Genomic DNA, 17,108 nt, shown 5'->3' on the forward strand with positions numbered 1-17,108 from the left:
TTTTATTTGCTGCGATTGTTAAGTTTAGCACACATAAGAGCAATAGTCATTTCTAAGACTGTTATGCTGTCCTGTTATTAAATATAAAAACTAAATCCTAGACAAGTGTTAATTAAAAATACCTCTTCACAAAGGATACTAAGTTTCCAACCCTGAATAGACTTTAGGAAAAGGCAGTCAGGAGACTCAGCTTCCTACAAGGAACTGGAAAAAGTCATGAAACAAGCCAGGTTGTTCAAGGTAAGCTTGGGGCAGTTTTCCCCATTGATAATACACATAAGACCCCCATAAGTATGGCAAAATTTTACTCCTCTTTATTTGAGAATTGGATCTTGCTCTTCAGTTAATGTACTGATTTACGTGTCGGATATTATAAACTCAGTACAACCCTGTTTGGGATTAGCACCATGTACATTCATATTCATTTTTTAAAAACTAAATTGAACTTGCTGTTAACAAACATTCCACTTCATTTGCCATTGGTTTTGCTCTAAAGTGATTGCTACTAAAATCTCCGTGAGTCACTTATGTCCCATGGAGAGGTGTAAACCCGTGGAGATTTGTCGAGGACTATGCAGAGAAACAACAGGTCTTCGACTTGTCTTTTACTTTTAATTCTGCTGTTTTTTCCTCCAACTTCTTTAGGTCCCTTCCACAGCCACAGTAACTCATGTTTCTAGAAATGCTGCCCTCAAGCTGCCTATTAGGAGTTGCACGTGGATCCTCCAACAGCAAATTGAGTTAGTCCCTGAATTTCATGCCATGTTCCCCCGGAACCAGCTCTGTGGGAAACTGTATGTGGAAACTTTCAGCCTTTTCTGGCATGACAAATTACAGTCTTGGTATTCTACGACACCATGTTATCCTGTAAAATTCAATTGTATTTCTTAAAAATAGAGAAACATTCATCCGACAAGCACAGTTTACTGAATTACACTTTTTAAATGTAAAGGCTGGGTTTAAAGTTTACTCCTGGATATATGAGGAGAAAAAGTATTTATTAAATTCCTCTGTAAATTTTGATATGACAACCTGTTTCACTCACATGAAGTCAAAAGCTCTCAAGTGCATGAGTACATTGGCATCCATTTGAGTGACTTCAATAGTCCCCAAAGTATCCTCTGTTTCTTCAATATCATCTTCATCCTCCTCCTCATCTTTTCTACCTGTCAGCACCTTCATCCGGTTTAGGTGACAATTTTCTCGTATGATCTTCACAGAGCCCTCGTTTATGTCATTTATGGTGACTTTTACTGCATCTCCAAGGTGCTTGGCCCACTGCAATCCCATGATTCCTTAAAACAGAATAATCCAGTTTGGTTTCAAAGTAACAGGGTTTCAGGAAGAGCCAAATGACAACTTTATTAGAGCACTCTGATTAAAAGATGGTGAGGGGAGTCTAGGCCAGAAGTTGTCTACAACTGTGGTCAGTAACATACTTTCATTTCTTTTGTAGCGTGCAACTGATTTGCTTAAGAGTCTAAGCCCTATCAAGTTTTTGCACAGTTACACAGGTGTGGTAACTTAAGGAGACCAATTGTGCATCCAGGTTGTAACACGGCTGCAGAGCTTAGAGGGAATACAGGTGGTCAGTAACACTCTCCGATCAGCTGACAGTATAAGAAAGCAAGTAATATGAAGAAAAACAAATTGGCTATTCATCGCAGTTGCTGTTCGTGGGATCTTACTGTGTGCAAATTATCTAACACGTTTAACAAAACAGTAACTAAGCTTCAAAATAATTAATTGAATGTAAGGAATTGTGGGATGATTTGAGGACACAATGAGGCATCAAATGAATACAAATTCTTTGTTGATTAACTTATTTTTCCTTTCCAATTGCAAATGGTTCACCGTCATGAGGCTACAGAATGCTGAACATTGTCGAACACAGGAGGGTTAGACTGACAAGACAAGCCCTGGTGCTAAAAACACCAAACTGTAGTTGGAGTCAACTACAATTCATTTTTGTTAGGTGCATAGAAAAACTTAAACACATGGCACCAACAAAAAACTATTTCACTTGAATCACTTGACAATATATTATGTACAGTATTCACACCCTGCCTTTAATCCAGTGATGCACTTTTCTTTAAAAAAAACTACACATTCAATCAGTGCATAAACAATTAAAAGGGGCAGTAAAGCACCCTTCTTTCATCCATCTAATCTGGCCCTTACCATCACAAACAACACTAACTGTGCAGAATAAAAAACAGAATTACCTGGAAAAACTCAGCAGGTCTGGCAGCATCGGCGGAGAAGAAAAAGTTCTGCCACAAATCATACAATTCAAAGTAACAGAAGAAAGGCTTGCATTTCTATAATGCCTTTCACAACAAGAGCATTTTACAGTCAATGAATTACTTTTGAAGTACAGTCACTGTTGCAGTGTAGGAAACATGGCAGTCAATTTATGCTTTGCAAGATTTCACAAATACTAAGGTGATAATGACCAGGAAACCTGTTCTGATGGAGGGGTAAACATTGTTTATTGTCACCGGGGAGAACTCCCTTGCTTTTCTTCAGAACAAGGCAAACCAAATGGGTTTTTACAGCAAACGGTGATAGTTTCACGGTCACCATCACTGAGCTTTATATTCCAGATTTATTAACTGAATTCAGTTGCCATGATGAGATTTGAACCCACATTCCCAGAGCATTAGTCTGAGTCTCTGGATTATTAGTCCAACAACATTACCAATACGCCACTGTCTCCCCCTTACCTAAGAGGGCAGCCAGGGCTTTGGTTTAATGTCTCACCTTAACAGATGGCACCTCCAACAATGCTGCTATGTTTTTCAGTACAGTACTGGAATGTCAGTTTAGATTTCTCTGAAGCGAAATTTGAACTCAATCTTTCAGAGATGTGAGTACTACTGCTGAACCACAGCTTAAAACAAAAATACATTTTCACAAACCAGTGAATAAAACTGTGGCAGAGCAAGAAAACTTTGGTGACAATGGATGACATATTGAAGTCACAATGAGGGAGGATTGCATATCCTGCTTTTGTTAGAAACACAAGATTGCCCATTCCGGTCAATAATTTTATCGATTTACAAAACTGAATTGAATGAACTATCAGGAAATAAACGCCAAGTCCTTCTGTACCTTTAATCAACAGTTATTCATCATTCAAATATAATTTATCAATACACCAAAGATCAAAAATATTTAATCAATATAGGTTTAGTTTTGCCCTATAATATATTTCAAGAAATCAGCAATCTCACTCTCAAAACACATTGGCATATGGGATCTACAGGCAACAATGATTAGTTAGGCATGGAGCAATTGATGTACTTCTACTGATTTATTATATTAGAAACACTTTACCAGCAGTGTCTACAATATAAAGATAAGGCTAGCAGCTAAAATATCCACAGTTCATCCCCAACCTCTGTTGAGGCATCAAAGGCCAAAACATTTCACAAAAGAACAGAACAGGAAAGAAACGGAGAATGGGTCCCTTGAAAGACTCCCAGCTCACCGATTCCATCAACAGGAGCTCAGCTGCTGATCATCTGCCTGTATTCTAGGTAAGGTACAGGATATTTGGCATGGGGAGACAGGGACAAGAGGAGGAATAAACATGAGAACATTTTTTAAAGAAACCTTTTACTGATCTCCACTAAAGAATAAGGAATATATCAGTGAGGTATAAAGTTATTAGTGTAAAATTAGTCTTCACAAACCTGTAGCTCCAAAAGCATCTAAACATTCAAGCAGTTTGCGCTCTTGAGCCAGAACAGCAAGTGTACAGAATATTAATTGTCTGCAACATAAACAGTGTGGCAAGTGAGAAACAAGTAACTTTTTTGATACAAGGTTTTAAGGTAAATCTGTGAAAGCTGTCCATTGACAGGACCTAGGTGGAAAGCGATACAAGTAAAAATGATTGGTCTCAAGTTAAAAGCAAGTGCATTGAGAAATAAAATGATCCCTTTTAGTAAAAGCATTAACCATTAGATGTACTATGTATTACACAGCGGTATGTTGCATTGTAATTAAAAAGCCTTACTTACATGAAAAATAATGAGAAAATTGCCAGGATTTATGATTGCTTAAGTGCAAAAGTCAAATAATTACTTTAGTCAGTAATCTTCCCAATTTACTGGTTAAACATCAAATTTACACAATAAATACATTAAGACATATAAAACAATTGTGCACTAACTTAACAGAAAAGCTGAAGCTGCCCTGTGAATATACCACTGTTTAAAATAAGTCAGATACATCACCTGTTAGGTTTCATTTTAGGGTTAAAGAAAGAGTCTGTTTTTTGAGGAGTCATGTGGTTTGGAAAAACATGAACATCAGTGTCAACTTCTTTCATCACTTGAGTGGATGGCATTTGCCCACTAGTGGCTGAAATGGAGAAAGACTGTTAGAAAAAATGATACAAAATACAGGAGTGAAGCAGCATTTTGGAAATTTAAGGCCCAGAACTTTGGTCTCCAGATCAACCCAAGATGCATGTCAGGACCCTGTGGAAGTCCCGATGCCCTGACCTACTTGGGAATTGCCCGGAAAGTTTGAACTTCCTGCAGACAATTCCTCTGTTCCCTAGGGCCCTCTACAAATGTCTCTGACAGTTCTGACAAACACAGCTGGTTAGATATCCAGGAGGAATTGGACATAAAAAAATTTGTCTCACTCCTGGGTAACTATACAACTGACATCTCCCGTCACTCACAAAGACCCACTCATGACCACACTGCAGACTGCCCCCCATGAGTCCTCCCAACCTGACTGCCCACCCCAACCACACCTGACAACACCCTCCCACCTGACTGCCCACCCTCTGACCAGATCTGATGACCCACCACCATCTGACTATCCCCCAATCCGACAAGTTTCCACTAACGACTAACCTCGCCGCCACAACCCAACCTGCCAAGCCCTGCCCCGACAACTCCTCCCTCCAAACCCTATTACCCCCGAAGTACCTACCCACCTGCCACCCTACCCATTCACTCATTGATCCACTTCCCCATTCATCCATTCAACTAACATTCATCCACTCACCCATACACTAACATTCACGCTGGAAATTTAAACTTGCCTTGTGGCATCTAGTGCCGTAAAAAGGGGATGTAACTTGTCTACCCCGACACTCCAGCGCTACAATGAAACTGTTTGATTGAAGATACGCTCTGCATTTCTGAAGAAGCCAGTCTTGGAAGACCCAGCCCGAAATGCAGAGCAGCATTGGGGCGCCGAATATTAGCAGCAGACCGGCAATCTGACCACGATTGCCACTTCGTGGAAGCTCCAGGCTATGTGCTTGAGAGATTCCTTTTAAAGTATTAGGTTAGATGCCTTTCTCTCCCTGCATCCCATTGACCCCCCGCACCCCACCCCGCAAACCTTTGGGTGAGGAAAAAAAGTACATTGGATTAGTGAGATATGTTAAATCCTCATTTTAAGTCGTAATTACATTCCTGAAAGCCGCAACTTTATGGGTTGAATTTCCCCCGCCCGCCCAGAGTGACACTTGCCCAGAAGTACAGAGCACTCCCTGTGCGGGCATGGGGGGGTGGATTCCCTGAATCGTTCCCTGCGCTCTTTCGTGCACGCGCTCAAAAGAGCACAGAGATCTCCCTGAGGCACCTCCATGCCTCAGGGAGATCGGTTTGACACGTGTAAATTTAAATAAATGAAAATAAAAACTTTTAAAACATGTCCCCTCATGTGACAGTCACATGAGCTGCGACATTTGAAAGACTTATTTTTAAAATTTTTATTGACTTTTAAAACACTTCATGAAACCGTATCCCGCCCTTGGATGAGGGTTCATGAAAAATGCGAAGGCTGCCTGGGCTCTTCGCCTGCCCACCAACCTTAAGGTTGGAAGGGCAGCTCAGCTAATTGAATTAACTACTATTTAAATGGCCTTAATAGCCCTTTGACAGTACGGCGGACATGCAGCCAAGTTGGCTGTGCGCCCGCCGAACTGAAAATCTAAATGACGCGCAGTGATGTCAGGGCGCCTGCCCGACGTCACTGCACGACATTTTACATGTCAACGAGCAGGCCCCGCCCCCGCTTGCCGACCAAAGAATTCTGCCCTATGTGAATCATGGGTTCCCATAGGAATCGATGCTAAAGCTGGAATTAGGTTCAATCAGATATTTCTTGCCCATAAAAGGAACAATGTACAAGTTGAAATGCTGTATCAACATGTGCAGCACTGTGCATTCCTAGCTGAAATAACTTGCAAAATAAAATAAAATCACTAAATATAAAAGAAACACTGTATAAATTTAAATTAGATAACACTCATCAGCCTCAAGACATCCAATTTCACTGCTAGACTGATAACTTTCCTTGCTTTCTTTGTAGTAGCATGCACACTACCAGCACTTGCTGGGCATTTCTGGCTCATGTTTAATTTTAAAAAGCCTCATCCACAGCAGGCACTCCTGAAACTTCAAAATTTAAATCAAATTTAAATCCAACTTTTTACCTGAAAAAAAAACTGATTTTTTTTAAAAAAATTGACGTTGCTTTCAATACAGTACAAACAACCTCCTTAACAATGGCACAATCGGGTCACAGGACCCGTCATTACATGATGGGAGCCAACGTGCAATGACGTATGTATCAACGAAGATGGATGGCAATGAAGACGGGTGACAATGATGCAGGATCATGTGCGGCCAATGAAAACAGACAGCGATGACACAAGGAAGGCAATGACTCAAAAGCACTCTAAAGCAGAAATCTCGACTTAATTCGGGGGAAATGAACCCAAAACAAAAATGACTTTAAAATGAAACAACTTAAAGCAGGACAACTTAAAACAGGGCCTTACTGTAATCGTGTGAACATTATAAAATGCTGTAAAACTACTAACTTCACAATAAAATATATCCAGTGTGTGTGCGCATTGTGCTGTTATAGATAGATTTTTCTAAGAATATTTTATTATATTACCTTTTCTAAGCATGAAATACAGTCCACTTGATCATTAGATGTTTTTCACTTTTCTAGATAACGGAAGCTACCGAGTGAAGCTCAGATGTTCGGATAGCATCAAAATAATACCAAATTCATGAGCCAACAAGCCACTTGCATAGTTTTACTGTCACTTTCCTCCCTTCTCCTAATAGCATCAATTTCTTGCTGGTTTTCATTGGAGACTTCACAACTTCCTGTACCTCACCAACATTGTCATTCTCCATATTTGAACCTCAGCATTGAGTACCAGCAGACTACTATACAACAAGGCATAATTACCAAGCTCATTCCTGTCCTACTGAATATCCACATATGTTCACATAGACTTAAAAGGAAAGCAAACTGTGGCTGATTTGCTCCACTTGAATCCAGGGACCAATTATAGCATATCTGCTGCTGTTCTGGCTGATGTAATAAGCTGGATGAAGATGAGGAAAGCCACCTTCGTCACTTGTCCATTTGGAAAGGTAGGTTCCCAACACAACAGCCAATTGTTTCTTAAATGGCTCCTGGGTTTTCACCTTTGCTACCTTACCATTCCATTCTCAGTGTCAGAAACTTCCTGACATCAGTTATTGCTATTGCTGGTTTGAATCTCTGTGCCCTTGGACTAATGCAATGTTTTAGATTTGAAAAACTGCTCCACAACTATTTTGTTCTATACAAATTCCTATCTTAAATACATATCCCTAATATCAATCCCACCCCTGCACTTTCCCCTCATCATCACTTCAGTTCAAGGTTTAAAAGCCCAGGTTTTTTTTTTAACAGATTTTCTTCTGATGAGTCTTGTGTTTTTTCTCTGGGCTTTTCCAGGTGTTTCTCGTCTCTCGTCTTGTGGTGGTCAAAACTGGACATGGTACTCATGGTATGTTGACTTGAATGCTACACAGTTTAAGCACAACCTTTTGGGACTTGAGCTTACTGTTTCAGCTGTATAGTTAAGCATTCTCTGATGAGACAGGAAAGCCTGTATACACACACGCGCACACACAAGTTTGGGACTGAAATCCAGAGTTTAGTTTATGACCTATTTCTTTGCTAAAAGTCAATTTCCACATCCCAGTGAACCTTATTGTGTATATTTTAGAATAACTTGGTGATTCAAGTCTACTGCTCGCAAAAACAGTTTCTCCCTCCAAGTTTTCTTTCCTCTCTTCTGAAGCTGCTTCTTCTAGTGTCTTCTGGTATCTCAAATAATTCTTCTTGTGGAATCTTAAAGCACCTAGTATCAGCAGGAGCGGACCTTTGTGGCTGTTCCACCATTCAATGAAAGCATGGCTGAATTGAATCTTAACTCCATTCTCCTGCCTTGACTGCATATCCTTCTATACCCATTCATCCAATGAGCCACTGAACTGAGGAAGATCCTATTCTCACCTGGCATTAGTATGGACACATTTCCTAGGAGGAACCACTGAATAGCAACCAGAAGCAGAAACCACAGCTGAGGTTTCAATTCCTTAGTCTAGAGTGGGTTAGCTGGTCGCAACCAAGGCACCCGTTGGAGTACTTGTTGGTACTTGAATGCCTGGCTAAATTTTATAAAACATAGCGAAAAACAATCCACTTCCCCAGACTCAAATGACCCTAACCTACTTCACGCACCTCCAGTGAAGCTGGCTTCTGTGTCTCCTTTGTTCAAGTGTCGTGTTATGTGGCTGATCATGTCTGTTCTACGAGCAATGGTGGCTGAACAGACGATGCAGTGGTAATGTGCTCCAATCCTCACTGGGACCTGAAAGCAAACTACATTAAAGCAAACTCTTGCAAACAAGAATTCCAACATTTCTATTTTTCCCACATTTTCTGGTGTATTCTTTTTTCACTGCAATCACCCACTCCTTGCCAATAGTGATGGCAAATGAACAACTGATAGCTTTCTTCATGGTGAGTCATGGAACAGTGCAAAATCTGACTTAACTCCAAGAATTGTTGGAAACACATTGAGAAAATTGGCTGACATTCATAAAAATCACAAATCCAGGACAGCCTAAACATCAGCACCTGAGAATAACACATCATCAGGGGTACATTTTTGAATTTTGAAGTAGTTTGCTTGGTCTGCTTAATTATTATTACACTGATAAGTTGAGTGGAGGCCCATTCAATAGAAAATAAGACAGCAAGGTCATCCAGACTCCACTTACATATATCACAGAATTAAAAAGAGAGGAAGGGGGTGAAAAGAAGTCGAAAATATTAGTAACTTGCTCATATCTCAGGTTTAGATTTTTGTGGTCCTTCACCAATGTACAAGAGAATAACAAACAGTCAGGTGTGACTGAAAGGCAATAATCACCTGAAGAACCTCAGTGCACAATGTATAAAAGCACTAAATCAAACAATCACCTATATCTTAATGTGAACACAGCACACCAATACACGTGACATACATTTTCTTCCATTTTAATGCTTTCAACAAAGAGGCTCAGTTGAATATTCATAGCTTGGAATGCCACATGTAGCTATTGACAGTTTAAGAAATCCAGACTGAAAGATTGATGGTTATGGTATAATTGCAAGATTGTCATGTGATAATCTAGAGAAGTACTGGACAATAAAAATCAACTCAGATGCAGGTTATTTGGCTCATCACACCTGTGCCAGGTCTTTAATTGAACCCTTTATCCTAACCCATTCCTCTGCCTGTGCCCCACTTGCTTTCATATTTTACATTTCCAAATATTATCTGATTATTGCTTAATCAAATTTTAATCCCTGACTCAAAAGTCATTTATGGTAAAGTTCCAATAACCCTGTGTGTGGAAACAATTCTTTTAATTTTTTTGAATCTATGAATTTTTCTATAGATAGTTCACACACATACAAACACCTACATACAAAATACAATTAACAAATGTTAACTGTGAAATGTAAATTTGACATTCATTAATTTAACTTTTTATTTCTGTTACCTGTTCTCCATTAAGGTTGGTTTTCATGCGTCGGCAGGACAAATGACAGATGCACATTCGGTAACCTGTTTTAATGTGAATTTAGCAAGAATTGATAAGGTGAGAAACAAATATTCTGCACAAGACTCTGCAACGGTTTAGCAAAACATTTGCAGAAGTAAAATTAATTAATCATTTTCTTGACTTTTTTTTTAAAAAAAGGTATACTTTTAAGACAAATGTTATTAAACTTGTTTCTAAGCTACCTAATGTGAACAACTTTTGAGGGTGGGGGTGGGGTGTGGGCAGAAGAGGTGTCTTTAAAAACATTCCTTGCTCCGTTACAGCTCTTTGCTATGAAGTGCTGAGAAGCAACAATTAAATACCAGGAAGTGACACATGAGGAATTCAAATTCCAAATCTATCAATTTCTGATACAGGACTCCAATGTACTTTGCCATCTGACCAACATGAAACAGTTTTCAAGTTAATATTTATATAGATATATTTATAGATATATATATATATATAAAAATGTATATAGATTTTTCTTTTCCCACCTATTTCCATTATTTTTAAATGTATTGCCAACCATTGTTTTATCTCTATCTTTTAGCCTATTTTGATCCCTTCTCCCCACCCCACCCCACCCTTACTAGGGCTATCTGGACCTTGCTCGTCCTTCTTTCTACCCTTAAGTCACCTATTAGCACTTTTCTCAGCTAATATCACCACTGTCAATACCTCTTTGACAGCTTTTGGAATCTCCACCTATCACTGGCCCTCTATCCAGCTCTACTTGTCCCAACCCCCCTTAAACCAGCTTATATTTCACCTCTATTTTTCCTTAGTTCTGTTGAAGAGTCATACAGACTCGAAACGTTAACTGTATTCCTCTCTGCAGATGCTGTCAGACCTGCTGAGTTTTTCTAGGTATTTTTATTTTTGTTTTGGATTTCCAGCATCCGCAGTTTTTTGCTTTTATTCAAGTTAATATTATCTATTTCAATGCAGAAGGCAATCTACACAAGTTCTGACTATCCCACAAAGGGAAAGGCTGGAAGCTGCATGACACGCTGATGTAAAAGATCCCATGGCACTATTCAAAGAGGAACAAGGGAGTTTTCCCAGTGTGCTGGCTAATTAATACAATCAAAGTGGAAGTTTAATTGGCCAGGTTTCTCACTGCTACTTGCGGAGTCATGTTGCATGCAATTTAGCTGATGCGCTTGTCCATAGAACAAAAGGGACCACAATTCAAAATTCATTGACTGTGAAGTCCATTAGGACCTCATGAGAGGTGAAAGGCAGCATTAAATGCATTATTTTCTTTGATGAAGAAAGTTATGTTGTTTGCAGATTAAAAAGTGAACGGATGAGCACAGCAGCTATTGTAAAGTGATGCCTGTGCGAGGTGGATTCTAGGTGCATGGCTTGGAGGTTTTGCATTTAAGGTGGCAGGATTTGCTGCAGCATTTAGATTTATGTGGGTTATAATCTGCACAATGTTATACCGGTGGTTGTCATGGCAGTGGTTGATGTGTAATGTTAAACTATTTTAACCAACGTGGTGGAGGTTAGTAGATTAGAAGACATGTCCTGGCCATAAACATAGTGGCTTCCCCCATTCCAGATGTTTTGTGAATAATGTTCCCTGTAAGTTTCACATGTACAGCCACCTGGAAGGTAGAAAGCAGGCTGCTCAGTTGTTGCCCCTTTAATATCCCACTTGTGAATGGCTGTGCAAAAAAATTTAAAAGCACCACACATTCTAAAGTTCATGCCATGTTCAATAGAAAACATTTAGTGGTGACATTGCTTATGAACTGACAAAATGAACAGGTAGGAAAAGACCGGCTGCTCCATCAAGCCAGCCTTGCACCTCATGCTGGAGCATTTAATTGGAGACTTCCTACCTATCTCACTCCATCCTCACAGATATCTAATCACTGGGGAGAGCCATGAAACCAAAGAAAAAACATGTGTTTCAAATGGATTTAAAAATTTTACACTCAGTAAACAGTACCCAAATTTTGCAAAGGAATAAAAAAATCTACGAACTGTCAGCCACAGGTGCAGAACTTAACTGGAACAACAACACAACCTCTTCAAAACAAGGGTCATAAACTCAACAGAAGTCTCTGATGCAAGAATTGTAGAGTAGTTATAATGGGAGACTTTAATTATCTGAATATAGACTTGTAAAAGGCTGAGAGGGACATGAGTTCCTAGAGTGTGTAAAGGAAAATTTTTCCAGCAATATATTTCCAGTCCAATGAGAAAGGAGGCACTGCTCGACCTCTTGCGAATGAGGTGGGCCAAGTGGATCAAGTATCACAAGGGCTCAGTGATCATTGTATCATAAGGTTTAAGTTGGTAATGGAAAAGAACAAAGAGCAATCCAGAGCAACAATAATTAACTGGGGGAAAAGCCAACTTCAATGTGGTAAGAATGAATCTGACTCAGATCAATTGCAGTCAAAGGTTGGCAGGCAAAACAGTATCTGAACAAGACAGTATTCTGTCTTTAGAGAAGAGATAATTTGGGCAAGGTATATTCCCATGAAGTGGAAAGTCAGGGCAAACAAATCCAGAGCTCCCTGGATGACAAAAGAGATAGGGATTAAGATAAAGAAAAAGTGTGCTAATGACAGATGCCAACTAAACAATACAACCAAGAACCAGGATGAATATAGAAGTAAAAACCAAAACAAAAATAGCTGGAAAAACTCAGCAGGTCTGACAGCATCTGTGGAGAGGAAGACAGAATTAACGTTTCGAGTCTGTATGACTCTTCATCAGAACTTCATCCTCATCCACCAGACCTGAGTTTTTCCAGCTATTTTTGTTTTTGTTTCAGATTTCTAGCTTCCACAGTATTTTGCTTTTATCTTATATGAATATAGAAGGTTCAAAGGAGAAGATAAAAAGCATATAAGAGAAGAAAAGAGAGAGTATGAAAAGACACTAGCAGCCAATATAAAAAAGAGAATCCAAAAGTATTCTATAGGCATATAAATAGGAAAAGCATGATAAGAGGTGGATTGGGCTGATTAGGGAGCAAAAAAGGGGATTTACACATGGAGGCGGGGGCATGGCTGAGATATTAAATGATACATCTGTCTTTACCAAGGAACAAGATGCTACGCAGAAGATGGTGAAAGAGGATGTAATTCAGACACTTGAAGGGTTTAAAATTGATAAGGAGTAGGTATTAGATAGTCTGTCTGTACCTAAACCATAGGACCATAGAAAAGTTGCAGCACAGAAAGAAGCCATTCAGCCCATCGTGTGTGCACCAGACGAAAAAGAAAAAATTAAAAAATAGCTACCTATTTTAATCCCACCTTCCCAGTCTGTAGCCTTGCAGATTACAGCACTTTAGGTGCAGATCCAGGTGCCTTTCAAATGAGTTGAGGGCTTCCGCCTACACCACGAAACCAGGCAGTGATTTCCAAACACCAGCCTGTGGGTGAAGAAGTTTTTCCTCATATCCCTTATAAAGCTTTCGACAATCACCTTAAATCTGTGCCCTGAGGTAACTGACCTCTCTACCAGGGGAAACAGGGCATCTCTGTCTACTCTATCTAGGCCTCTCATAAATCTTGTGCACCTCACTCAGGTCACTCCTCAACCTTCTCATTTCCAAGGAAAACAACCCCAGCCTAGCCAATCTTTCCTCATAGTTGCAATTTTCAAGCCCTGGCAAGATTCTTGCAAATGTCCTCTTTCCAGAGCAATTATGTCCTTCTTGTATTGTGATGACCAGACTGTACACAGAATTCCAACTGTGGCCTAACCAGTGTTTCATACAGTTCCATCATATCATTGCTTTTGTATTCTATATCTTGTCCAATAAAGGAAACCATTCCACATGCTTTCTTCAACACCTTATCCACCTGTCCTGCCAACTTCAGGGACCTATGGACAAGCACACCAAGGTTTCTCACTTCCTCGACCCCTCCCAATATCCTCCCTCGCTTTGTTTGCCTTCCCCAAATGCATTACCTCACACTTCTCTGGATTGAATTCTGTCTGCCACTTTTCCATTCACTCAACCAAACCATTGATATCATTCTAGAGACAACAGCTATCCTTTTCACTATCAACTACATGCCAATTTTTGTGTCACCTGCAAATTCCCCAATCATGCCACCCACGTTTTAAGTCCAAATTATTAATATATACAACAAGCAGCAAAGGACCCAACACTCAGCCTTGTGGAACATCACTGGAAACTGCTTTCCATTTACAAAAACATCCATCAACCATTACCCTTTGTTTCCTGTCGCTGAGCCAATTTTGAATCCAACTTGCCACAATCCTGTCTCCCATGGGTTTTTACTTTTCTGGCCAGCCTGCCATTTGAGGCCTTGTCAAATGCCTTATCAAAATCCATGTAGACAACATCCACTGCATTACCCATGTCAATCCTCCTGTTACTTCCTCAAAAAATTCGATCAAATTAATAAGGCACAACCTTACTCTAATAAAGTGGTGCTGACTATCCCTAATTAATCCGTTCCTTTCTAAGTGACGGTTTATCCTGTCTCTCAGAATTGATTCTAATAATTTGCCCACCACAGAAGTCAGACTGACTGACCTATAATTATTTGGTCTATCCCTCACATCCTTTTTAAATAATGGTACAGTGCTTGCAGACCTCCAATCCTCTGGTACCTCGCCTGTATTTAGTGAAGATTGGAAAATGATACTTAGAGCATCCACTATTTCCTCCCTGGCTTCATTCAACAGCTTGGGATACAATCCATCCAGCCCTGGTAACTTATCCAACTTCAAGGATGTCAGTCCCTCCAGTACATCCTCTCTCACTATGCTTAATATATAATATTTCACACTCCTCCTCTTTAATTAGAACGTCTGCTTCATCCCTCTCCTTAGTGAAGACTGAGACAAACTACTCATTGAGAACCCTGGCCACATCTTCAGCATTGGAGCACAAGTTACCATATACATCTCTAATCGGTCCTGCCCTTTCCTTAGTTATTCTCTTGTTCTTAATGTACTGGCAAAACATCTTTGAGTTTTCTTTGATTTTACCTGTCAATACTTTTTGATATCCTCTCTTTATTTTCCTAATTACCTTTTTTACCTCACCCCAGTACTTTCTATACTCCTCTAGGCTTTTTACAGTATTATGTTTTTTGTGACTGTCCTAAGCTTTCTTTTTCTGTTTTATCTTACCCTATATGCTTCCGGATAACCAGGGGGCTCCGGATTTGGCAGTACCGCCCTTTTGCTTTGCGGGGACATATCTACACTATGCCCATAGAATCTTGCTTTTCAGTCCCACCCACTGCCAACTTATCAATTTAAAGTTGATAAGGCAGTAAGACTAGATGGAATGTATCCAAGGACACTGAGAGAAGTGAGAATGGAAATTGCAGAAGCACTGGCCAAAATTTCTCAGTCTTCCTTAGACTCGGGGGTGGTCCCAAAAGACTGGACAATTGTAAATGTTACACCCTTGTTCAGAAAAGGGTGTAAAGATAAGGCCAGCAACTACAGGCCAGTCAGTTTAGCCTCGATGGTGAGGAAGCATTTAAAACGATGATACAGGGCAAAATTAATCGTCACTTGGACAAATGCGCATTAATTAAAGAAAGCCAGCATGGATTTGTTAAGGGAAAATCATGTTTAACTAACTTAGAGTTTTTTGATGAGGTAAGAGAAGGTTGATGAGGTTAATGCTGTTGATGTGGTATGCATGGACTTCCAAAAGGCATTTAAAAGTGCTACACAATGGGTTTGTGGGCAAAGTTATAGCTCATGGAATAAAATGGACAGTAGCAACACGGTTATGAAATTGGCTGAGAGACAGAAACAAGAGTAGCGGTTAATGAATGTTTTTCAGGCTGGAGGAAGGTTTGTAATGGAGTTTCCCAGAGGTTGGTGTTGGGACACTCAATCTTCCTGAAAAATATTAATGACCTATACCGTGGTATATGGGACAAAACTTAATTTGATGACACAAAACTCGGAAGCATTGTAAGCTGTGAAGAGGAGAGTGTAGAACTTCAAAAAGACATAGCTAGGTTGGTGGAATGGGCAGTCAACTGGCAGATAAAATTCAATGCAGAGAAGTGTGAAGTGATTCATTTTGGTGGGAAGAACACAAAGAGACAATACAAAACAAAGGGGAAAAATTCTAAAGGAGCAGAGGGACCTGGGTGTATACGTACATAAATCATTGAAGGTGGTAGGATCGGTTGAGAGAGAAGTTAGTAAAGCAAACAGCATCCAAGGCTTTATTAATATGGGCATAGAGTATAAAAGCAATGAAGTTATGTTAACTTTGTATAAAACACTGGTTCAGCTGCAACTGGGGTATTGCATCCAGTTCTAGTTGCCAAACTTTAGGAAAGATGTGAAGCCATTAGAAAGAGTGCAGAAAAAATTTACGAGAATGGTCCAGGAATGAAGAACTTCAGTTACGTAGATAGATTGGAGAATTTGGGACTGTTTTCCTTGTAGAATAGAAGGTGGAAAGGAGATTTGATAGAGGTATTCAAAATCATGAGGGGTCTGGATAGAGAAGGTAGAGAAACTGTTCCCATTGGTGAAAGGATCAAGAACAAGAGGGCACAGATTTAAGGTAAATGGCAAAAGAAACAATGGCGACACAAGGAAAAACATTTTCATGCAGAGAGTGGTGAAGCTCTGAAATTCGCTGCCTGAGAATGTGGTGGAGTTAGTTCCATTAGTTGAGGAATTGATGAGGGTTGTTATCTGAAAAGGAAGAATGTGCAGGGCTATGGGGAAAGGTGTGGGAATGGCGCTAGGTAAATTTCTCCTCCGGAGAGCCAGTGCATCTCTGGAGAGGCACATAATAAAGCAAAATAAGGAAATGACGGAAGCGTTGAACAGATATTTTGCATGTCTTCACTATAGAAACATAAATAACGTTCCAGAAATATTTGTAAATCTGGAGGTGAAAGGGAGGGAGGAACTTGAAACAATTACAATCACCAGGAAAAGGGTACTGAGAAAAACATTAGAAGTCAAGGCTGACAAGTCCCCAGGACCTGATGGCCAACATCCTATGGTCTTCAAAGATGTGGCTACTGAGATAGTGGATGCCTTGGTTGTAATTTTCCAAAATTACCTATATTCTGGAAAGGACCCATCAGTTTGGAAAACAGCGAATGTAACTCCTTTATTCGAGAGAGGAGGGAGACAGAAAGCAGGAGACTACAGGCCAGTTAGCCTAACATCTGTCATAGA

General features: G+C 39.9%; 1 protein-coding gene across 6 annotated transcripts in view; it reads right to left on the reverse strand.

Moving 5' to 3' along the window:
* trmt1l (tRNA methyltransferase 1-like) overlaps positions 1–17,108 on the reverse strand; it is a 67,628-nt gene that overhangs the window by 39,558 nt on the left and 10,962 nt on the right. For all 6 annotated transcript variants that reach the window (XM_041208861.1, XM_041208860.1, XM_041208863.1 and 3 more), the window contains 5 exons: positions 9,885–9,949; positions 8,575–8,704; positions 4,245–4,371; positions 3,699–3,778; positions 1,046–1,295 (listed from right to left, as the gene is read on the reverse strand). In XM_041208861.1, the coding sequence (XP_041064795.1) occupies positions 1,046–1,295; positions 3,699–3,778; positions 4,245–4,371; positions 8,575–8,704; positions 9,885–9,949 (652 nt within the window). The remainder of the gene's footprint in view (positions 1–1,045; positions 1,296–3,698; positions 3,779–4,244; positions 4,372–8,574; positions 8,705–9,884; positions 9,950–17,108) is intronic.

The sequence above is a fragment of the Carcharodon carcharias genome, chromosome 16 (genome assembly GCF_017639515.1).
Source record: "Carcharodon carcharias isolate sCarCar2 chromosome 16, sCarCar2.pri, whole genome shotgun sequence".
Classification (NCBI taxonomy): Eukaryota; Metazoa; Chordata; class Chondrichthyes; order Lamniformes; family Lamnidae; genus Carcharodon; species Carcharodon carcharias.